The 24,660-nt window shown below is 42.8% G+C and overlaps 1 protein-coding gene across 12 annotated transcripts in view; it reads right to left on the bottom strand.

Moving 5' to 3' along the window:
• Positions 1-24,660, bottom strand: part of mcf2l2 (MCF.2 cell line derived transforming sequence-like 2) — a 105,465-nt gene that overhangs the window by 22,042 nt on the left and 58,763 nt on the right. For all 12 annotated transcript variants that reach the window (XM_030373105.1, XM_030373110.1, XM_030373109.1 and 9 more), the window contains exons 16-27: positions 18,184-18,250; positions 16,783-16,898; positions 13,191-13,260; positions 12,240-12,332; positions 11,487-11,579; positions 10,030-10,152; positions 8,680-8,760; positions 7,276-7,416; positions 6,788-6,880; positions 6,272-6,350; positions 820-874; positions 460-557 (exon numbers count right to left, since the gene is read on the bottom strand). In XM_030373105.1, the coding sequence (XP_030228965.1) occupies positions 460-557; positions 820-874; positions 6,272-6,350; positions 6,788-6,880; positions 7,276-7,416; positions 8,680-8,760; positions 10,030-10,152; positions 11,487-11,579; positions 12,240-12,332; positions 13,191-13,260; positions 16,783-16,898; positions 18,184-18,250 (1,109 nt within the window). The remainder of the gene's footprint in view (positions 1-459; positions 558-819; positions 875-6,271; positions 6,351-6,787; positions 6,881-7,275; positions 7,417-8,679; positions 8,761-10,029; positions 10,153-11,486; positions 11,580-12,239; positions 12,333-13,190; positions 13,261-16,782; positions 16,899-18,183; positions 18,251-24,660) is intronic.

The following is a 24,660-nucleotide window of genomic DNA, read 5'->3' as shown; positions in this document are numbered from 1 at the left end:
CTGGTTTTCACCCTTAACACACAAATTGAATACTCCTCCAAGCAGCAGTTTCGAAAAGCCCTCAAACGGTATACAACTTGCATCCGTCGAATACGGATGGACATGGTCCCGGTTTAGTTTGGTTTAAATCTACCAGCATGATATAAATATCTAAGTGTGACCCGTTGTGAAGCGTCAGCCTCAAACAAGTTGCTTCGCTAAGCACATCAAGGCTACGTTGTGGACATGATCTCCATATGAAAGGCTATGGAGAGGCCATCCGATGATCAACATACTGCATTTGCCTTTCTTTTGCAGTTGGACCCCTCATTTTCGTTCTTCGTTCTGATATCGTAGCTATCCTGCTATTAGCCCCTCCAAAACGTCACAGAGCATCCTTGAACATCCAACATCGAGACACGTGTCATCACAACACTGTGAGTTGTGAATCAACCCCAATGAATTATAGTTCACCCTCACCTCGTTTCTGTCTCATGTTAGGGCTCGGGTTGTTCCTCCTGAAGCCCGACTCTGGACTCGACGAATCAGACTGTCGCAGTGCCACCTTTCGCACGTTCCTATTGGAGCATACAGTCAGCATATTGTCAGCATCTTCCAATGAAAAGCAGGTACAACCAGGTGCTGAGCCGGATTCACAAATTTTTGTCCAGCCTCATCTACGTACATTTACTTCCGGGTTAATCATTTGGACATATTTGGACTTGGCAGACAAGGAAGTGAATAAAGTTATAAAAAAAAAAAAAAATAAAAGGCAACTTTCACTTGTAAACTCAAGAGTTTTTGGTAACTCTTTGTCCGAGCAGTAGTAATGGACTTCACCTCATGGGGGCGCTGTAGATGTTATCCGGGATTTTCTGGTGAAGTTGGCTGGCTTCTGTAAACACATAAATAAAAGCTTTGTCGTCACTTTCAATTTTTTATCGCTGAAAATGTTTATTAAACTATCAAGTGCCAAACCCCAGCCCAATATAGCCGGGAAATTGAACCATTAAGCAAGTGTTGTTTGAAGTAAAAATGTATAGCTGTCAAGAAGGAGCCTATTTATATTTAAAAGTAAATTACTCTAGAAATATTTATAAGTAAATTACTCAAGAAATCATTACCTTCCAAGGATAATTGCATTCTAAAATCGAAAAATATATTATATTTAGGACAATGTATGAAATAGGCTTTTTCTTATTGGTTCCTTTTAGAGCTATCATGTAGTTATATTGCATAACCAGCCATCACAAGGATGGTGCACTGGCTGGACAGTTTGACTGTATGATTATTCGGTTACTGTTACTACCACAGCTTTAAAATGAACTATCTGTTGGTTATGAAGCCACACTATAGGACATCAGTCCCTACCTTAACTCTGGGGTTTGGGCACTGCTAACACAGTATTGCATGGCATGAGAGACGGGTCTAATAAATGACTGAAGTCGAGCCACCCAAAATAATCTGTGGACGAGACGTTTTATCATTTTTTTCCCAAGCATAGCTCGCACAAGCCAAACACCAATTGGTTTCCTGAAGGATCTTGCTTGCCACTTCCTGTTCTTAGGAGCCAATTAAAATGTTGCAGGGTTGCACGCTCAGCGTGGAGTAACCTGACATGTCCCGTACCAGTGTACAGACCTGCTTGTGTATGTATCAGCATAACCAAGGCAGGTTGTGCGGTTGCTACGACGCTGAAGTTGGCATCCGATTCGCAGCATCCGATTCAGCAGCTGGTCCACTTTAAATCGGTCCTGATTGAAAACCACTACACCTAGACTCTTCAAATCTGGACTAAATTATCACAGTGAGGCTATACATTATAATAAACATAGTTACAGATTTGTGAAACCTTTTTTCTATTTGTGAAAATGCAATACAGGCTCATTTTAATGCTTTTTAGGGGTCCAGACTGCATTAGAACGGGTCCTGATTGAAAACCACTACACCTAGACTCTTCAAATCTAGACTAAATTAACACAGTGAGGCTATACATTAAGTAAAACATAGTTTCAGATTTGTGAAACCTTTACCCTATTTGTGAAAATGCAATGAAGGCACATTTTAATGCTTTTTAGGGGTCCAGACCGCATTAGAACTGATCCTGATTAAAAACCACTACACCTAGACTCTTCAAATCTGGACTAAATTATCACAGTGAGGCTATACATTATGTAAAACATAGTTTCAGATTTGTGAACCCTTTAACCTATTTGTGAAAATGCAATGCGGTCTGGACCCCTAAAAAACATTCAAATAAGCCTGTATTGCATTTTCACAAATAGGGTAAAGGTTTCACAAATATGAAACTATGTTTTACATAATGTATAGCCTCACTGTGATAAGATTTGAAGAGTCTAGGTGTAGTGGTTTTCAATCAGGACCGATTTGAAGATTCTAAGTGGTTTTCAAGCCGAATCGGATGCTGCGAATCGGATGCCAACTTCAGCGTCGTGCGGTTGCTGCCCTATTGACGTTGTGCGTTACGTGTTTGTGGGGGTTACCTTGACGTTTATGACAAGGTAATCCCTGCCTCACAGAATGATGGATCTGATTCGGTCTTTCAAATGTATAGATCTTAAAGGGGAATTTCTCTGAGCAGTCAAAAAATGTCATAATAACTGTCCCCAGCCTTATAGTTGCATAATTGCGTTCTCAACGTTCTCTCCCTCTTTTTACGAAAAACTCATTTTGATTAAACTAATCATCAATCAGGTGTCACTTGTTTACAGTAATTAGAGGGAACACCTGGAAAAAGAATGGATTAATGAACATTCCCTCTGTGAGAAGATGACATGAAACAACACAGCTGCTGTGAGGAAGTGACTTTGAACAACACATACCTATCGGAAATGTTCCTGGAAATGAGTTTTGCTAAATCAAAGTATCTACTAATTAGTTGTGCTGTACAATATGTTCCTTCTTTTATATTATAATACTTCTGCATATCAACATATTCCCTGATTCTATGGAGCCCAACATAGCAGGAATTGGCCTTTAATATAGGCGTACACTTAAATTCATATCTCATCTTTTTGTGAGCAGTCGCATCTTGTGGTTGCAGTCGAACAGCATCAATGTGGAGGATGTATGGAGAAGCATGTAATGAGTTTCAACCCCCTTTAACCAAACCATGAAACAATGGGATCAGACCATCAATCTATCTGCCACAACCATATAACACTCATTTTATTCACCCTGCACTGGCTTGTCGTCCATCCTTCTCTTCACACACCAATGCATCCATAGACACCCGTCCCTCAATCTTTTAGGAAACAAATCAACCCTCAAACTCCGCCTCCACCTCCATCTGCTCCCCCCCCCCCCCCCCCCCCCCCCCACCCCCACCCCCTAACACACACACACACACTGGCAAATTGAAGGAGCCATAAGCGGCCCTACGTTTTCTTTATAAAACACACTTAAAACCTTCACACATTCATCTTCTTTGCCCATTTATTCCGGGGCAAGGTTAAGTGTTGGGCTGGAGCCTTATCCTTGGCAATTGTGGGCGTCAGAGGGGCAGCCGGAAGAACCCGATTCGTTTATAATGTTTAGCCCACGGTTTGCTTTTCAGTAAGGTGAGATCCGTGCAAAAGATGGGGTCTCTCTATTGCTCAATGGAAGTTGCGCTCTTTCTACTTTTCCTGTTCGGACAACCCGAGTTGTTTTAACATTTTGAAGAAAACCATTTTAAGATGTTAACCCTTAACCCCTCGCTCCAACCACCATCCAACGCAGGGGCCCGCAGGCCTTTACCACAGAATAATATCAGGGGTGAAACCAGGTGTAGCTCATTAAGTTAATTATAGATCTTTAGGCATGCCAGTGCCCATAATTAACATCATGCGATACACCTGTGTTAGCCCCTACGATTACACCTTTTTTAATAAATGTGTATCGGCCTCTTATCACTTGAATCTATTCATATGGAAGAAACTTTTACGTTGGACTTTGGAATCTGAGGCAAATTGCACCTACAGTGCTATCATGTCCTTTTAAATGCTTAATAATTCCTCTCCATCGAACTGCCCTGCCATAGGTATACCAAGACTGAGGAGTGTCTCAGCTCCATTTCTACGTTACTTTCTCATAAGGATAAGTCATACCCGCAAGTGCTCTCTCTCTCTCTCTCTCTCTCTCTCTCTCTCTCTCTCTCTCTCTCTCTCTCTCTCTCTCTCTCTCTCTCTCTCTCTCTCTCTCTCTCTCTCTCTCTCTCTCTCTCTCTCTCTCTCTCTCTCTCTCTCTCTCTCTCTCTCTCTCTCTCTCTCTCTCTCTCTCTCTCTCCAATTTCATTCCCTCTTTTCTTTTTGCTCATCATCCCTCCTGCCCCCATTTCATTTCACCGCCATAGGTGTAAATCCTAAACTCTCACTCACACACACACCTCCTACTACACCTATACCCAAAGACAGACAGACAGACAGACACACCGCTTGCCAGTAGAGCAGAGTGCAGGATTCACATAGGTTGGTTCACTGTCAGTCAGTATCCACAGAGTGGAACAGTGGGGGGGGAAGAGAGAGAGAGAGAGAGAGAGAGAGAGAGAGAGAGAGAGAGAGAGAGAGAGAGAGAGAGAGAGAGAGAGAGAGAGAGAGAGAGAGAGAGAGAGAGAGAGAGAGAGAGAGAGAGAGAGAGAGAGAGAGAGAGAGAGAGAGAGAGAGAGAGAGAGAGAGAGAGAGAGAGAGAGAGAGAGAGAGAGAGAGAGAGAGAGAGAGAGATCAAAATTAAGAGTAAGTTTAGGTCCAGTTCTGCCCATATGTTGCAACAATTATAGTTAATGATGAAATGTAGAATTTTGTGCAAACGTTTTAAAAGTTGAAAGATGACTAATGGTCCGTAATAGCTACAAAAAATTAATATAAACTTTAGGTAATGCATGAATAAAAATGCATATAAACAACATTTAAAAAAATATATAATTAATTAAAGCATATTTAGATGATATTTAGGTTTGAACACCAATACTTGCTTTCAGATAAATGATCACAGATAAATGACCAAATCCAATATGTTTTCATAGTTTATCTGCCTGCCTCCTTCTGTGGCACACTTTATGCGCACACTATTTTGTTCCAGTTGTAAACTATTTGCCGCACAACCCTGAGGGATTGGCAATGTTGCTCCCCTTAACTCAACACAAAAAAATCTATTTATATCCATGAAAACGAATAACTCCCAATAAATATTTTGAAGGGAACAAAAGTGTGTACATTTGATTTGTTCGATGTTCCAATTGTTTTTTTACACATGCATTTTATTTTAAGATGTTTCACCTTTGACAGGCAAAAACCATCCCTGCATATAAAAAAATGTCCCACAATGTAGGAATCTGAAAGAAAGTATTAGAAAGAATTCACTGAGCAGTTTTGACACAAGAAAACGATTAACCATTGAGTACCATCTTTGTGTATCATAGTATAAACACTATACATAATCTAAGGATATAATTAGGAAATTACAGTGGGATTAAATCATGATTGCATGGCAACATATTTATAAAGTAAACTAAGGCCAACAAATTTGTGAGGTAGCTTAAAGGTTCAATGCCTGTCTGGGCTATCTCTAACTACTGCTTAATAAACATGTGTACCATTAACATTCGATTTCCAAATCGGTTACATATCCCGTCCCACCATTGACACCATTGGTCCGACTTTTCAGATTTTACACAGAAACAGTGTTGTTGCACGACAAAACGTTTGTTTAGCCGTTCTCTGCTGTTATTATTATTATTATTATTATTATTACTACGTAGCCACTGTTACCCTTAAGGGAGGCACTATGGTCTCAGTGTCTGTATTCTAATTATATGAAGCCATCATTTTCAGATGCAGATTGCTCGACTGATGCCAGGGGAAATTGCTCTTATTAGGGGGCCAAGCCAACGGGTTGGAACCCTATTGTTTTTGCAATTGTTCTGCCCTATTGTATAGATACAATCGATTCTTTCTTGACAATATTTTAAGTTTACTCTAAATGCATGGTGTGAAACATCGGGTTATAGTTACTTCAGTGAGTTCAATAAGTTTAGTCTGACATCAAGGAAGATTCTAGCGCAAAATAAAAATACGCAAGGGAATGGGGTAGGCTACTCTCCAGTGATTCTGTGTGTTTGTGTGAGAGAGAGTGTGTGTGTGTGTGTGTGTGGGATTGTGTGTGTGTGTGTGTGTGTGTGTGTGTGTGTGTGTGTGTGTGTGTGTGTGTGTGTGTGTGTGTGTGTGTGTGTGTGTGTGTGTGTGTGTGTGTGTGCGAGCATACGTGAGTGTGTGTGCGTCCAGTTTATTAATACCTCTGCACGCCTCAAGCTGGCCTGTCAGAACTTTACGGATCTCCGACACCCACATATTTTTCACATCCATAGAGGAAGCCTGGGGAAAGACAAACGCATGCATGCACGTGCACGCAGGCATACAAGCACACACACGCACGATAAATCATCACATCAGACGGAAAAGTGCATCTTTACACTTGGCTTGCGCATGGTCAGCAATGCAGTACAACACTGCCCTCATGAGGACAATATAGTCCCTGCACCTCATTGTGTTTACATAAATCAAATATAAAAACTGAGAATAAGCTCATACTTTCTGTCATAAAGTATATAGCAATCTGTAATAACACACATTATTAGTGTATAGTATGCTGATTCAACCCACTAATGTGTATTGCTTTAAATGCGTTTTACATAAAGCATTGTTCACCAAATCTTTTCTAAGAATTGAATTTCCAATGAGGGCTTTACGTCAGAAAATGAATGGAAGTTGGATAATTTGGATACATAGAGCCTTATTCAATTTAGACATACCTGGATAATGTAGACCTCCTCCCTGCCGTTGTACCACACCTCAAACTTCTTGATGTCACCTTTCACATTCTCTGTGATTCCCACACTACTCATCTATACAACAACAACAAGAACATTGATACCTTCATAAAGCTGTCGGCCAAAGCACCTATTCATCAACCCACAAATCAAAGAATATGAACCATATTAAAATGTATTAAATGTAATTTCAGAATTCATAACAAAAAGTCATCACATTCATTAAGGATCTCTAACGAACACATGATCCTGCTCAGAGATGTGTGGTAAGAATTTACAAGCATGGCAACAGCATACATAAAGTGCAATCCCACACTCACACACGTCATCTCTCTCTCTCTCTCTCTCTCTCTCTCTCTCTCTCTCTCTCTCTCTCTCTCTCTCTCTCTCTCTCTCTCTCTCTCTCTCTCTCTCTCTCTCTCTCTCTCTCTCTCTCTCTCTCTCTCTCTCTCTCTCTCACTCTCACTGACCTTGAGGGTGTGTTTGAAGCCGTAGGACGGGGTCTTGTCATGTCCATCGATGGTCTCCTCTCTCTTCTTGCAGAACAGCAGCATCTTGTGGTACAGGAACAAGTGTCTCTGCATGGGCTTGAATCTGGCGAGGTCCTTCACCTGAAACCAAGCGAATGTCTGTCTGTCAGTCTGTCTTTCTCGTCTGTCTGCATGTCTGTACATCCCTCTGTGTTTCGAGCAGTCTGTCTGTCCTTCGGTCCATCAGTCTGTTGGTCTGTCTCTCTGTCCGGTTTTAATATCATGTGAGTCACTTCTATCTACACTGTAAAAACGAAAGCTTAAAATTGTTGGTCTCATTATGATTTCTGAGTAAAATGAATATAAAACATTAAGTATTCATGTCAACTGTGCAATGCAATTTAGTCCAACCAACAATGTTGAGTTTTGGGTCAAGAGTTGGGCTCAGTGTAGTATCTTTGTTAGCAAGACACACGGGTTTAAGTCAGACTCTGAGGCTGGGCCAACTACGGTGCACATGCGCATTTCGACACTTTAGAAAATACGGGGTTTCCTAACGGAATTTTCAGATGGTAAATATTGTGGCGACTCCTACCCCCCGGGGAGTCTGGGTATCCGTGATGCCGGTTGGGAAAAAGTGGTTTATTGCCTTTTGTCAATTTGTTTCTGTTAGGTTAAGTGGGGTTAACCGGTTTGGGGTCTTTATTGTTTGTGTGTTGTTTATTGTGTGAAGTGTTGCCGCCACCGTTAACGAGACCTGCATGTCCGTTGGTTGGTTGTGCGGTGCGCTGTGTGGGTGTTTGACGTTAAATAAAGGCAGCTCTCGGGATCGTGCGGTGTATGAGGCACGAGAGTTGCGTCACCGTTTAACCTGGGCTCCCGTATCGTGCAGAACAAGTTTGACCATAATGTCGAACTTGTTCTGCACTTTGGTTTGCTGCATTTAGACAGCGATTCTCTGCTGCTGAACTAGCTACATGTTGCTTGATCTATTGCTGTCTGGCATTCAGAAATGTAAAATGGAAGTTTCCAATTATTAATTTTAATAAAGTGAACTAAAAACTAGTTTTGCATTCTTTGAAATGTTTATTTTTTTAAATAATATTAACCTTAATTTGAAATATTAAGTTAACAACCCTGACTTACTTTTTTGAGTTTTGTAAAACATAAAATCTTAGTTGGTATAACTAACTTTCAAGTTTGTCTAAAGAAGAAAAATGACATTTTGTTGGGCTCAAAACTCAAAAATAGATTGCAGTAAGTTGCCTTGCAATTTTGAGTGTTCTCAACTTTTTATTTTTTACAGTGTAGCTCCGTCTGTCCGTCCGTCTTGTTTAATTTCCCCTGTCTCTGCGCTGTGACTACACAGTGTTCCTTGTGCGCTGGGGGACATCGGACGCCTACCTTGCTGTGGCCCCTCTTGTGGTCCGTCCAGACGTTGAAGGAACCCTGCATTAGCAGCTTGCCCAGCTCGCTCAGGTTCCCCTTTTGGAAGACACCGACTCAGCGGTTAGAGAGAGCCAGACGGTTCAAGTTCAACAAAAGCACTGGGCTAGAGCTTCAACTGATCCTCCCATGGAAAATGATTGGTGTGATAGGCCAAACACAGACACACATGAACACGGACGGACGGACGGACGGACACACACACACACACACACACACACACACACACACACACACACACACACACACACACACACACACACACACACACACACACACACACACACACACACACACACACACACACTTAGAATTGACAAAGGCTTGGGGGCACTGTTATGTATTCCTGTGTGACAGAGAGAACAAACACTGAACCATGAGGAAAAGTCACAGGAAGTAGAGGGAGCGGACCCGGGCCTTTGAAACAGCATCTGTTGAAACGTTGGGTCATTATTGTGTGGGAGGGTGTTAGATAAGATGATAAGGGATATGATAAGATAATCGGTGCATACATTATTCTAAATCTATTAAAATCCCTGATTAAATTCGCTCTTGCTGAGCAAGCAATATTTTAATTTGTGGATAATTTGGATAGATGAAGAAGATAGACACACCACTAGGTGCGTTGAAAATAAATGAGCGTCTGTTGGCATCATGGTGATTAGCCTCGACGCGAATATGAGTGTGTGTGCGTGTGTGTGTGTGTGTGTGTGCCTGTGTGCGCCGCACGTGTATCAGTTACCGGTAAACACCCATTTTATCTGTAGAACTTCCACCAACGAGTCCCAATCTGAGCCCTTTCTTCTATGGATCCCATTTATGACGGTTGGGTCGTAAATGGGTTCCATAAGATCAAATGCGGGGCCATGGTCAAACGTTATCATAGCCCAAGTTCCACTTACGTGAACAGACTTTGCCCGTCATATAAAACGTACACTCGGATAAGCGTGTAAAACAGTTTAAAAAATGTCTTTCTCAACGTTCCTCCAATGCATGACATAATGACCCAGGCACCATGCCACTATCTGAAGCATCAAAGCTACAATAATTATTTGCTCTGCCAGGAAATACAATCATTAATCATCTCATCAATAAAAATACAAAGTACTTTTATTTGTATATCCAGATATATTATAATCATACAAACATATAAATGAACTTTAACTTAAATTTTGTTTAAATATCAGTGAAAGCCTTGCTTTGTTTTATTTTGAATAAAAAATATAACCGACCCTAATAAGATGTCCTGTCATTGACTCATTTAATCTCTTTCTCAGGGGAGCGGAAGCTGTAGCCCGGGGCTGGTACCTCAAAGCCTGTGATGGCGATCTGGTGCATGGAGTCGTTGACGGATTTGATGATGTCCAGCATGGTGGCTAGGGCCTCCTCCAGCTCCACCGTGCCCTCCCCCTTGCTGCACTTCAGCATCTCCTGGACAACGTAGAGACACAGCACCAATTTTAATGTGCGTACTTTAAATCCTGCATTATCCTTGTACATATACGGCGGTTAATATAAATACAAATACGTTCATTGTTCTTTTCTGTCATTTTCGTTTCCATTGTTGCCGTTTATAGATTTGTGTTTGCATTTTTGTATGTTATTGAGGTAACTATCTTTCGATATCTTACTTCAGATAAAGCAAACAATAACACAATATTGGCCATCTTCCATATGATTCCACACCATCCGTGTCTGAAACATTCACAGCTCCTTCTGCAAGCCTCTCTAACCTTGAAAAGCTTTCATCTCGCCACGCATTCATCCTCTTTACGACATACTCTCTTCTACACTCGAGCCCCATGAAGCTGCGCGCTGCGCCCATACTTAGAGCAGCATCCTTCGCTTTGAGTCTGACACCACACTTAACCCCATAAAACACTAGTCCTCGGGAGAACCAAATTAGAAGGCACAAGCAAACGGTGAATGAGAGGCGTTATGTCCAGGGCGTACTCTATCTGCTGACTTTATCTCTGGTTGTCATGGTGCGGCGCGACGTAGAATTATCCAAACCACTAATGTGTTTTTGAGGAGGAAGGAGCTGAATCAGAAGGTGAAAGTGGAGAGGCTGTGGGGGCTTTTAAAAGGTAAATAAACTCAGCACTAAGAAGAAAATAGACCAAGGAATAAAATCAAGGAGGGTAGAATGGAGGAAATAGGAAAGTCGGCGAGTTAATAATTGATATTGGTGTATGCAGAGCTAACAAGAGGGGTTATTAAGTTAAGGCTGTTAACTTAATTAGTAGCAAAACAACTGCAGGGATACAGAGCTATGCTGTGTGGTCCTAAGTGGACTACAGACGGAAGAGGCCGGACAGGATGCGCCCTATTACTGTCGAGGAGGTTCAGTGGATTCTGCCGTATGCATCAAAGATGACCGGAACCAAGAAGTCTAACCTTTGCACTATTTTTTGACCACAGAATGGAAAATTATCTGCAGTATAAGCAGCATAGCATTTATGTTGTCTGTTAAGAAAAACATAAAACATAAAACTTGACTTGAGGTAACTTTTTCATGTAACCCACATTGCATTGTGTGTTTATTATCGATGAAAGCTTTATTGTATCTCTTGCTAATATCGATTGACTTACAAATCTCTACCATAAATTAATATTCAGAATTTCCCTCAACACTTGAGGCCAATTTTGGCATCAGTAGTCGTGACTTTGAACAAAAAGCATTTTTTAGCGATTTTACACAATGAGAGATAGACGAGTCGAGAGAGTGTGAGAGTGGAAGTGCATTAGTAACAGTGTGTCATTGCCTTTAGCAGGAGCTGGTATTTTGTGATGCGCTGCACCGGCTTCAGTAGATACGCATCCAGCGAGAGCTTGTGATCCAGCTTCTTCTGACACTCCTGTTTGTCACGAACATCAAACATGAATATACACGATCAAGATATGACATCAACACATAATGGTACCACGGAATTATGTTCATCATTCTACCCTACAATGTCAAAGTCATCATTGCCTTTGTATGATGTAGTTCAGCCTCTTTGTTCCACATGTTTTTTCTGTTGTTTTATCACTGCCTTAATTCTAATATGGCTGTCTTATCTGTCCCATTACACAAATAAATTGCAACGGTATCACTCGGTGTGTTTGTGTGTGTGTGTGTGTGTGTGTGTGAGTATGTGATTGTGCGTATGTGTGTGCGTCTTTGCTTGTGCTTTTTTGTGTGTGCGTGTCTTTGCGCGAGAGCACGTGCGTGTGTGTGTGTGTTTGAGAGCATGTGATTGTGCGTGTATGTGTATATGTGTGTGCATTTATGTGTGCGCGTGTGTGTTTGTGTATTTGCATGCGCGTGGTGTGTGTGTGTGTCTCCCTGCGAGATGTGCGCCTATGTGAACGTTTGTGTATATGTGTGTGTCTGTGCATGTATGCCTGCTTGCGTGTGTTTGTGCCTTTGTGTGTGTGTGTGTGTGTGTGTGTGTGTGTGTGTGTGTGTGTGTGTGTGTGTGTGTGTGTGTGTGTGTGTGTGTGTGTGTGTGTGTGTGTGTGTGTGTGTGTCTTACCTGAAAGAATAGACTGTCTCCACACTGCCTCCAGAGGACCTCTGATCGTGGTTTATTCTGGCAATACTTCTCATACACCTGAAGCTCTTCTTTCTGTTGACAGATATGGTTTAACCTTACACGGCGAAAGGCAATGCATACTTTCCGTTTTTGTTTGCATGTACAATTGAGAAGTTGCAAACATATGGAATTGTTCAAACAGAGGTGTACGTTTTTCGACATTCAGTCATTTCGATGGAAATTCTCCACCAAAAAGGGGCGCAAGTCAAGATAATATTAACGAGACTATGATATCAAGGGGAAGCAAAAAAAAAAGTATTGACTGTGTTTGGAATCATGCAAACCCCCAGTTCTACTTGCTGTAGGTCTACATGTGGCTTTGTCGCTAGGTTTTTGAAGACGCCGGGCATGCTAACCAGATGACGGGAAGCATATGCCTGTTTGGCCAATCTTACATACTTTGCTGGCAAGTTATAGTTGGATAATTGGCTCCCAAATGGATCCAAACCGGACTAGCGGATATTTTGCTGGCTGATTGGACATGTGTTGTGACTAATTAAGGCTAAATGGTTTTCAGTGTCTAATAAGCATATAGCCACACAAGCTAACTGAGAGGGCTGTTGGTTATCATGCTGCGTTGCAAACATGTTGATGGACAAATCAGTCATGAAATGTAAAGAAAAGTCTCAGATTAAGTGTGTCAAAACTGTTTTCAAACTGAGCCTGATTGACAAATCAGGCTAGGTTGATTATGATGTTTACTCTCCAACAACTATCTTTCCTTTATTCTTTTCATTTCTCTGGGTCGGTTGCAATACATTTCTGGAGCATTGGTATATCTTTTTGTAGAGATTCAAGACGCAAAAACAGGGAGTTGTGTGTTGTTTTGAACGCAGCATAACATGCTTTGATTGAACTAAGTAGTACTGATAGTTCTTCAGTTTTCCTCACCCTTTTCAGAAAGCAGGTCCCAACCAACTCTGGCTTCTCTTCACAGTTCTCCAGCTCCTTCAGAAACGTCCTGCATTTCAGTCACACACATGTAAACCTTACAGGATGGACTTCAATCAGGCACAATTTACTAGAAAATTAGATAAGAATGAATGAGAGATAAGATGACAGTAGTCAGACTAAACTATTTCCCATAGAGAGATCTGATGGTGACACTAAAGCAGGGCTATTCAATTGGCGGCCCGGCCCCGAACCCGGCCCGCGGAGGAATATTTACTGGCCCTTTTAGTGAAAAAAAAGAAAAAAAAATTCTTTTAACTGCAAAAAAAGAAAAAATATATATTTTTTAAACTGCTGGCCTTATAGGGGCCGATATGAGCTGCCCTCTCTCATCCCCGCGCAGCACAGCGTAGACTTGCTCCGCAAGGCGCGCGGCCACAACAATCCTCCCCGCAGGCTCCCACTACGCTATTCTTCGTGAGCTTTTGCATTGCTCCTCTCAACTGCTTGGCACTCTCCGCTTCGAAGTTCGCGGCTAATGTAGTTTGATGATCGTTCTGCCTGGTTGAATCAACACAATGTCGCTTTCTACTCTGAAATAGCGAAAAGTATACTCAGAAAACCGACAATTCAATAGCGAATGGACACAGAAGTATTTGTTTGGATTTGCCACTGGGAAGCTTGTGTGTTTACTCTGCAGCGAGTGTATATCGGTGTGTAAAGAACTGAGAAGGCATTTTAAGATAAATCATGCTAACTTCGACACCACTATCCCACTGGCCACTGATGCTCGCCGCCAGAAGATTTTGGGGCTAACTTCATGCTATGAACAGAGACGCCGAACCCTAACCCTTGTTCAGAACAAGAGAGAGCAACATCAGCATCACTATGAGTCGCCTGGACATTAGGCCAAAAGAAAAGGCTGTTTACAGATTCTGAGACCGTCAAAGAGTGTATGGTTGCATCGATCAAGGAGGCTACAGATGAGAAAACCCGAAACAGCGTGATTAATTCAATCAAGAAAATTCCCATCTCTGACACGTCAACATCAAGGAGAGTAGAGACCCTTGCATCGGATGTTTTTGAGACTCTTTTGGACAAACACAAAAAAGCGGAGGTGATGTCTCTAGCTGTTGATGAATCAACCGACAGCAGAGATGTAGCACAGCTGTGCCTCTATGTTAGATTTTTTGATGGCGAGTGCTTTTGTGCCACTGGATAGACACATGACAGGTGAGATACTTTTCGAAAAAATAATTTCATTCTTCAGAGAGAACCAGTTGGGGTTGGAGCGTATCAATATGCTGGTTACGGAGGGTGCGCTGGCGATGTCGGGCAGTACACGGGGACTGTCCGTTAGGTTGGCAGATGTGGCGCCACAGCAGAGATCGTTGCATTGTCTTATCCACCAAAGCGTCCTGTGTGCAAAACTAAATGGTGGGTTAAAAGAGACCATGGACTGTCATGGCAATTATTAACTTCATTCTTTCCTCGAAGAGATCCTGATGTTTCCCCGTAATTCAAAGCAGAAAAAAGCTCACACTTTTCTGTGTCTAATGGAAAATGCTGAGTTTCACGCAGCCGTTTGATTTTTGATGATCTATGTTCTGGAAAAATGCTTCTTTTCCCAGCATTGCGCACTGCAGGTCTACAAACCACCGAGGCAATGACAGGATTGATAAATGCATTGAAAACCAACTTTGCAACGAGGTGTGAAAATTTCAGTATCCCCACTGAAGTGATGAGATTTGTGAACGACCCCTTCTGTGTGGACGTTGTGGGGGAGTTTGCAGTGAAAGCAAAGGAGCTGGTTGTGTCATTAAACGAGGCGGGTTTACAACTGGAACTCATGACATTCAGTCATCAGCTGACCTGCAAAAGTCATTACAGCTGGCAGGTTCAGAAAAGTTCTGGACTTGTGAAGTCAGCCACCAGAAATTCCCTAATTCAAGGCATCTTGCACTTTTTGTCCTCACTATGTTTGGATCAACTTACAAGTACGAATCCGCATTCTCACACATTAATGCCATTAAAACTAGTAATCGCGCATCCCTCACTGCCGAGCACCTGCACCACTATGCATATTGCCATGACGTCATATACTCCCGATTTCACTGCTCTTGCTAAATCAAACAAATGCCATTTTTCTCGTTAGATGGCACATTTGACCAAGAGGGTCACTGCATGCCAGTTAACACTCAGTCAGCCTATGTTTATTAAAAAAGGATTGTTTTTGAAAAGACTGTTGCACTTAAAGTAATCTATTAATTTGTATTTTGATAAGCTTTGGCAATCTTGAGTAAACCTAGGCCTACCTGTATTTTGATAAGCTATCATTACTACCTGTATTTTGACAAGCTGTTGCACTCTTGAGTTAACCTTTAACTATGTAATTTGATAAGCTGTTGCAGAGTTAACCGATAGTCTTTTCCTGAACTGATAAGATTGTTGAACACTAACAGGCAGCCTATGAGGTTAATCGAATAGGGATTATTTCTGATAAGCTGTTGGTCTCTATTTGATAAAATAAAGAAAAAATATGCACTCCTATGTCGTTGTAGTGTTTTACAGTATCTGTACTTATCGATGTGATGCTCATCAATTTTAGGCATTTTTTCCTGGCCCCTCATTCTGGATCATTTCCACCAACCGGCCCCCATTCAAAACTGATTGAATAGCCCTGCACTAAAGCATTGAGCAGCACTCTTGATGGTGCTGTAGGTAGGCCTTGTTCTATCAGAGTCTACCAAATACAGGTACCACCGATAACAGACACATCCTCAGCCATATACTGTATGTGTGTGTGAGCTCGCGAAGGCGAGAGAGAGAGCAAGAAAAAGTGAAAAAAAGGAGAGATACAGAGATAGTGAGAGAGAAAGCGGGCTCCTTTTGAATAAAACTACAACAATGAATCACACACACACACACATTCTACACTATCTTCAACCACTCCACTTGTACCTCTTTTGGCTAACCCGAGGCACAAAGATTGCATCCATGTGTTACTTACTGGATGTTCAAAGTAGAGACTGTGTGTTAGCCCTTTAATGACCCCGTGGTTTAGACTTCGGTAAACTTCTCTCTCTCTCTCTCTCTCTCTCTCTCTCTCTCTCTCTCTCTCTCTCTCTCTCTCTCTCTCTCCCTCTCTCCCTCTCTCCCTCCCTCCCTCCCTCCCTCCGATTATCAGTCTTGTATCATTTATTTTGCTGTATATTTGTACGTTGCTTAATAAGACATGGCTTGGATAAAAATGTTCCTCTGTAAATGTAGTGCCAGTCTCCTGAACTTTGCATCGAAGCGCACAAGTGGTCAATTTCTAAGCGGCCGTGGGGTCTGAGAGAACCGAGTTGCATTCTGGGATACTGCGCTGCTGCCTGGAGTCTAGTTTCCTAGTGTTGTGTGACCAAATACATTAAAGCATTCCACTGCATTCGCTGGGAATGTTTGAAGTGATTTAAATGGCAAATCAATTAACAAATGTTATATGGCCACTTGCTAAAAGTTTATGTACCGAGAATTCAAAGCTTGTGGTTCATTTTTATGGCCTCAGACTAATACAGAGTCAATCATAAAAATATGCACAGACACTCACCTATTGTGGAATTCATAAATCTCTGGCAGGTTGCCGAACAACACATCCCGCTTGTTCTCCAGCGAGGGAGGGATGAGGTGGCTGAGCTCAGAGTTATCCAGCTCGGAAAAGTAGCCCTGCAACACAGAGATGGCCCCCGGAGTTAGGGGGGGGAGATTGTATATTTGGGTTTGTAGAAGGGAGGGGTTTAGGTGGGCTTTAGAAGGGGAGATGAAGGGCGATAATGAAGATAGAACAGTGTGTGTTGGGGGAGGGGAGGGGGGTATGGAGGGAGTTTTTGCCGAGGATCGGAAAGGAGGGGTAAATTGGAAAAAGAGAGGGAGAGGTGAAAGTGGGTAGAGGTTAGGGGAACACGAATAAAAGACAGCGAAGGAAATGTTGTGAGAGAAATTACAATGATGAGAGCAATGAAGAAAGACCGCAGTGTGAATGAGGGGCGGGGCTGAGCAGCATCAGTCCTACTTGATCAATAAAGAGCTTTGTATGACCTCGATCGTGTCAGAAGATCAGACGGGATTCATCAGACAATGGCACTCATTCACCAACATTAGAAGGCTTCTCGGCATCATCCACACCTCATCTTCCCCTTCTGACCCAGAAGTAATCATATCCCTTGATGCCGAGAAGGCCTTCGACAGGGTGGAGTGGTCGTAGTTGTTCGCAGCTCTGCAACGTTTCGGCAGTTACGTCCATCATTTTCGCACTTGGGATCATCTGACATGCATTGATTCTTTCTTCCGAATATTATACAATTATCAATTTAAATGATTAATTCAATCAGTACAGTCGCAGAACATAGCTCCATTTCCCCAATGAATATTTTGTATAATTTAAATTAATAGGTTTACACCATATTTTCCAGTTGTGGTTTTATCTTCTTTTTATATCCACATTAGACATGAATTTGAGTATTTTAATCGGAGGTGTATATTATGGCAAATCAGTAGCAGTGATTGTATGATGGTCATTATTGTATAAACTATGATGTATGAGAGGGTTAGCCACTGAGGTTGAAGGCAAGGCAATTAATAAGAGAAAAGGGAATGCATATGCCAATTGAATATTATCTACGGATAAAGTAGTATTGGGGAATATATTTTGAAATCATATCTCTAGGAATACCCTGGGTGTTCAATATTAATCTGTACCCATATAGAAGACCTTATCATTGGTAAGTTGGGTGGATTTACCTTGTATAATATTTTGGGAAAGCATACACATTTTATTGAACTGCATTCTGAACGCTATCTGAATGGGGACATGGAACGCAGAACTAAAAATAACGCATGCATCATGGTTTTGAAATAACCAGGAAGGTCTCCACACCCGGTTAACCAAAGTCCACTAGGTAAATAAGGTCTGTTGCAGCACAGAGAATGTAATGACCGGGCAAAAAGTCACCTCCATGATGCTTTGTAATTCTTCAACATACAGCCGCTCGGTTTCAATCAGCTCTGTCATGATGTGTCTGGAAGAAGAAATAGAGAGGAGGGAAAGGGAGAGAGGAGAGAAAGAGAGAGAGAGAGAGAAACACAATTAGCTTTGTACTCTATTATCATATGTAATTATTCAGAGTATGTGTAGCATGTTGCTATAGCAGCAACATGTTCAGCTCTTGGCCAACAGTTCAATTAGCGTGCAGTGGCATATTAACGATGTTCCGATAGCTGTGTGGGTGTGTGTTGCTCTTCCTGGCTGATATTTAATTCGGATAACACACTTAGACATAACTTAAGGAAACTGTTGTCGTGCAAGGTTCCTCACAAACACCCCAAATGCCATGAGCAACCTGTTAAAAATGTCCCTTTTAAATCTACTCTCATCTGATCGGGCCTCTCCTTGTTGTTTTTTAGTGCTGCTGCTAGGAGCCACTGCTGCCCCAAAGCGGAAATCAAATGATCACCAATAAAAATCGCTCATTAGTCAAACCCAGTTCTTCTGATATTCAAAAATCTTCGAAGGCGTGAAAAGGATTTGTATACCTTGACTAACTTACGAGCTAACTAACTAACTCACTAACACTCACTCACTCACTCACTCACTCACAGGGGTGGACTGGCCATCTGGCATACCGGGCATCGTCCCGGTGGGCCGTTGACCGAATGTGGGCCGGTCCGGTTCGCTATGTTTTGTTTTTTACTCTCTCTCTAAATTCCCTCCAATTGGGCCCGCCAATGGGCTACAGAGGGCTAGCAGTGTGTTGCCAGCATCGACACATATTATTGGTCTATGTTTGTCATTGTCAATCAATCATGGGCTGACAGGTTTAGAGAGCCCTGACAGTGCTGTCAATCACAACACAAACCAGGGTGGGCGGGACCTCATGGTGTGGGCCGTAGTCGGGACGGAGCAGAAAATGGATAAGCGTAAGAAACGCCCGGGTGGTACTGAAAAACTGCGACTTAAAAAGCTGAAGTCTCTGGATGTGGAAGCTGAAAAATGTTCAAAATATTGGTGCCGGGGTCAACACCCCAGCAGGTGCTGCTGTGCCGGGTAGAAAACAAAGTAGAAAACGTTTTTAAATTGAATGTGATGTGACCTAATTAACTGCATACTTGTGAAAACATATTAGCCCAGAGTTGAAGGGCTGTGACTGTTGGTAGTTGTGGTTGATTTTGTTTAAATATGCCGAATTGTGATATTATGGGTTATTATTGTTCAGATGATTTAGCTAAGCTAGCTAACATCAGCAGTCTCTTGTTGCCATAGCAACAGTAAACAGTGACATGGACTAATGAGCTCTAAATAGAGATGCAGAAACAAACTGTATTGTAAATACAGATCAGATACTTAGAATTTTAGCACAAAATACAAGTAAACCTTTAGGAAATAATTAGTTTAATTTGCAATAATTGCCATTGAATGCAATATGTGTATTTTTAAAGGTTTATGTGTGACAAAATGACAATTGGTTATTCATAAATGTCTCTTTTATTCTCTGCTACCATCATCTCCTGTCAAACAGGTTTTCCTGACCTGCTAGAAGTTCTTATGATGCTAGAGAGAGAGAGAGAGAGAGAGAGAGAGAGAGAGAGAGAGAGAGAGAGAGAGAGAGAGATTCGTCTTGACTTGATCGTGATTTTATTATAACTTGTTTTGCCTCAGATTGAAACAAAAGGTTTGATTATGATTATTTCCTGGTTGAAGATTTTCATGTTGATGTTAATTTCAAACATCTGCATAACTTTTAAGTTAAATTAACAGTTATGCAGGTATAGGCCTTAAGGTGCGGCCACACCAGATGCGTATCTCGCGTACTTCGCGTATAAGATCGCCATTTTTTCCACAGGGAACCATTGGTTTACGCCCGTATTACGCGTTTCACGCGTATAAGCAACATTTTACGCGCGTAACGCGCGTATGAGGCGCATATATCGCGTACATTTCAAGAGTTCAAAAAATTGAACTTTTTACGCTCATACGCATGACGATTAGCCGCGTTGCCCAATCAGCGTTGAGCCTGACCCGACGTCACTGGCAGAGAGTAGTGAGCTTGGACAGAAGCATACGGCCGACATCTTTATTCTGTGTGGAAATAGTAACATAGTTACGCCATTAAATGCTTTTATGGAAACATTTCTAGCGAGAAATGTGCATTTTACTTTCATAATGTTCGCTCTGTGAATGTGAAGGATGTTTGGTTTGATAGTTATGACGAAGAGGGAACGCTCCGTTCACTTGCATGGACAGAGTCTCTGGTTACTAAGCAACCTCAACGTCTTGGCGGACTATATATCTGCTGATCAACACTACGAATGCTGGAAACACACCAGACACACCATGTGAAGTTATTTAACCCGATTATTGTTATTTATATCCGAGATTATTTAATCTAACCCGATCTAAACTCTATCACCCAAACGCGGCGGCGTTTGGGTTTCCTACCTCGGACTCCAGTGCAGCCACGGCCGACAACTTTCTTTACTCTGGGTGGAAATAATAACATAGTTACGCCATTAAATGCTTTTATGGAAACATTTCTAGCGAGAAATGTGCATTTTACTTTCATAATGTTCGCTCGGTGAATGTGAAGGATGTGTGGTTTGATAGTTATGACGAAGAGGGAACGCTCCATTCACTTGCATGGACATGGACTCATCTAGGCGAGTGACGTAGGCGCGTATGGCGCGTATGGCGCGTATGGCGCGTATGGCGCGTATGGCGCGTATGGCGCGTATGGCGCGTATGGCCTGGGACAAAAATTCAGCCCTGGCATTTTCTGTCCAGACCAGCCCACTACATTATCAGCACTAGGGGTGGGACGAGACAAACGGGAAGAACCCTGCATATACTTTATTAAAACAATTTAATCAAGTACATACATCCTGCTATTTGCACTGCAAATAGCAGTGCAAATTGTTTTTTTTTGTTTTTGTTTTTCAAGTTTGTTTCTCTTGTGCTGCTGACAAGGAAGTTGGAAACCTCAACAGGAAGTTAACGGACATCCTGTGGTTGCTGAATCTCCATCCCCCATATCTACATAGCTACAAAACGCTTGTTAAATATCACACTTGATCCAACGCTAATTTCTCTCTTGCAGTATTTAGTCTGTGAATGGGAAAATCTTTTTGTGTAAGCCCAGCATTAGTTAAAACCAGACTCGGACAATAATAACAAAATATCCTGACAAATAATCTAAATAGAAACATATTACAGACAGTAGCAGCATTAGAGCTGAAACGCATTTGTTTCAACTGTGACTCAGTCATTGTGAAACCATAAATAGAGAATTTAATATTTTTTATCTGTAGCTGCGAGAAAAAGTCTAAGACATGAATTACTTACTCGTGGGAGTCGCGGACTCCCACGACTCCGGCCCATGCCATGAGGTCCAGCCCACCCTGGTTTCTGTTGTGATTTACAGCACTGCCAGGGCTCTCTGAGCCTGTCAGCCCATGATTGATTGACAATGACAAACATAGACCAATAATCTGTGTCGATGCTGGCCACACACTGCTAGCCCTCTGTTGCCCATTGGCCGGCCCAATTGGAGGGAATTTAGAGAGAGAGAAAAAAAAAAAACATAGCGGACCGGACCGGCCCACATTGGCCGGTCCGGCCAGATGGCCAGTCCACCCCTGCGTATGGCGCGTATGGCGCATATGGCGCGTATGCGACCATTTTTGACACAAAATGGCCAAGCAACATTTTACGCGCGTATCTCGCGTAAAAATTACGCGAGATACGCGTCTGGTCACCAGACGCGTATCTCGCGTAATTTTTACGCGAGATACGCGCGTAAAATGTTGCATAAAATGCACATTTCTCGCTAAAAATGTTTCCATAAACGCATTTAATGGCGTAACTATGTTACTATTTCCACCCAGAATAAAGATAGTTGTCGGCCGTGGCTGCGCTGGAGTCCGAGGTAGGAAACACAAACGCCGCCGTGTTTGGGTGATAGAGTTTAGATCGGGTTAGATTAAATAATCTCTGATATAAATAACAATAATCGGGTTGAATAACTTCACATGGTGTGTCTGGTGTGTTTCCAGCATTCGTAGTGTTGATCAGGAGAGAAATAGTCCGCCAAGACGTTGAGGTTGCTTAGCATCCAGAGACTCTGTCCATGCAAGTGAACGGAGCGTTCCCTCTCCGTCATAACTATCAAACCAAACATCCTTCACATTCACCGAGCGAACATTATGAAAGTAAAATGCACATTTCTCGCTAAAAATGTTTCCATAAACGCATTTAATGGCGTAACTATGTTACTATTTCCACCCAGAATAAAGATAGTTGTCGGCCGTGGCTGCGCTGGAGTCCGAGGTAGGAAACACAAACGCCGCCGTGTTTGAGTGATAGAGTTTAGATCGGGTTATATTAAATAATCTCTGATATAAATAACAATAATCGGGTTGAATAACTTCACATGGTGTATCTGGTGTGTTTCCAGCATTCGCAGTGTTGATCAGCAGAGATATAGTCCGCCAAGACGTTGAGGTTGCTTAGTAACCAGAGACTGTCCATGCAAGTGAACGGAGCGTTCCCTCTCCGTCATAACTATCAAACCAAACATCCTTCACATTCACCGAGCGAACATTATGAAAGTAAAATGCACATTTCTCGCTAAAAATGTTTCCATAAACGCATTTAATAGCGTAACTATGTTACTATTTCCACCCAGAATAAAGAAAGATGACGGCCGTATGCTTCCGTCCAAGCTCACTACTCTCTGCCAGTGACGTCGGGTCAAGCTCAACGCTGATTGGCTATCACGGCCAAGCGTCACGCGTTGGAGCGTTGAAAGTTCAGATTTCTGAACTCCGGGCGTTGGCGCGTTGTGCGCGTTACTGCGTTTACGTGCGTAATTACGTGCGTCTGACGCGCGTACGCCCCTAACGCGACGCTTCATCGCATGTAACGCGTCTACGCGCCTATACCAATGGTTCCCTATGCAAAAATGCCGAATTTTGACGCCCCTAACGCGAGTAACGCGTTTGGTGTGGCCGTACCGTTATGGTGCGGCCACACCAACCGCGTTACTCGCGTTGGACAACGCGAGTAACGCGCCTAACCTGACGCTTGACCAGTGTGTGGTGGTTCAACGCTTCCAACGCGTCAACGCGCCAACGCAGCTAGATGAGTCCATGTCCATGCAAGTGAACGGAGCGCTCCCTCTTCGTCATAACTATCAAGGTACGGCCACACCAACCGCGTTGCTCGCGTTAGGGGCGTTGAAAATCGGCATTTTTGCATAGGGAACCATTGGTTTAGGCGCGGTACACGCGTTGAAGCGTTGAAGCGTTGCGTTGGGGGGGTGGTGCGGCCACACCAACCGCGTTACTCGCGTTGGACAACGCGAGTAACGCGCCTAACCTGACGCTTGACCAGTGTGTGGTGGTTCAACGCTTCCAACGCGTCAACGCGCCAACGCAGCTAGCTGAGTCCATGTCCATGCAAGTGAACGGAGCGTTCCCTCTTCGTCATAACTATCAAACCAAACATCCTTCACATTCACTGAGCGAACATTATGAAAGTAAAATGCACATTTCTCGCTAAAAATGTTTCCATAAACGCATTTAATGGCGTAACTATGTAACTATTTCCACCCAGAATAAAGAAAAATGTCGGCCGTGGCTGCGCTGGAGTCCGAGGTAGGAAACCCAAACGCCGCCGTGTTTGGGTGATAGAGTTTAGATCGGGTTAGATTAAATAATCTCGGATATAAATAAACAATAATCGGGTTAAATAACTTCACATGGTGTGTCTGGTGTGTTTCCAGCATTCGTAGTGTTGATCAGCAGATATATAGTCCGCCAAGACGTTGAGGTTGCTTAGCAACCAGAGACTCTGTCCATGCAAGTGAACGGAGCGTTCCCTCTTCGTCATAACTATCAAACCAAACATCCTTCACATTCACCGAGCGAACATTATGAAAGTAAAATGCACATTTCTCGCTAGAAATGTTTCCATAAACGCATTTAATGGCGTAACTACGTTACTATTTCCACCCAGAATAAAGAAAGATGTCGGCCGTATGCTTCTGTGCAAGCTCACTACTCTCTGCCAGTGACGTCGGGTCAAGCTCCACGCTGATTGGCCACCGCGGCTAAGCGTCACGCGTTGGAGCGTTGAAAGTTCAATTTTCTGAACTCCGGGCGTTGGTGCGTTGGGCGCGTTACTGCGTTTATGGTACGGCCACACCAACCGCGTTGCTCGCGTTAGGGGCGTTGAAAATCGGCATTTTTGCATAGGGAACCATTGGTTTAGGCGCGGTACACGCGTTGAAGCGTTGAAGCGTTGCGTTGGGGGCGTTAGGCGCGGCAGTTGCACGTAATTACGCACGTAAACGCAGTAACGCGCCCATCGCACCAACGCCCGGAGTTCAGAAAATTGAACTTTCAACGCTCCAACGCGTGACGCTTAGCCGCGGTA

This window comes from Gadus morhua, chromosome 12, assembly GCF_902167405.1.
Source record: "Gadus morhua chromosome 12, gadMor3.0, whole genome shotgun sequence".
NCBI classification, from domain to species: domain Eukaryota; kingdom Metazoa; phylum Chordata; class Actinopteri; order Gadiformes; family Gadidae; genus Gadus; species Gadus morhua.
The sequence above is the reverse complement of the archived record's forward strand: the minus strand, read 5'-3'. Positions and strand labels throughout refer to the sequence as shown.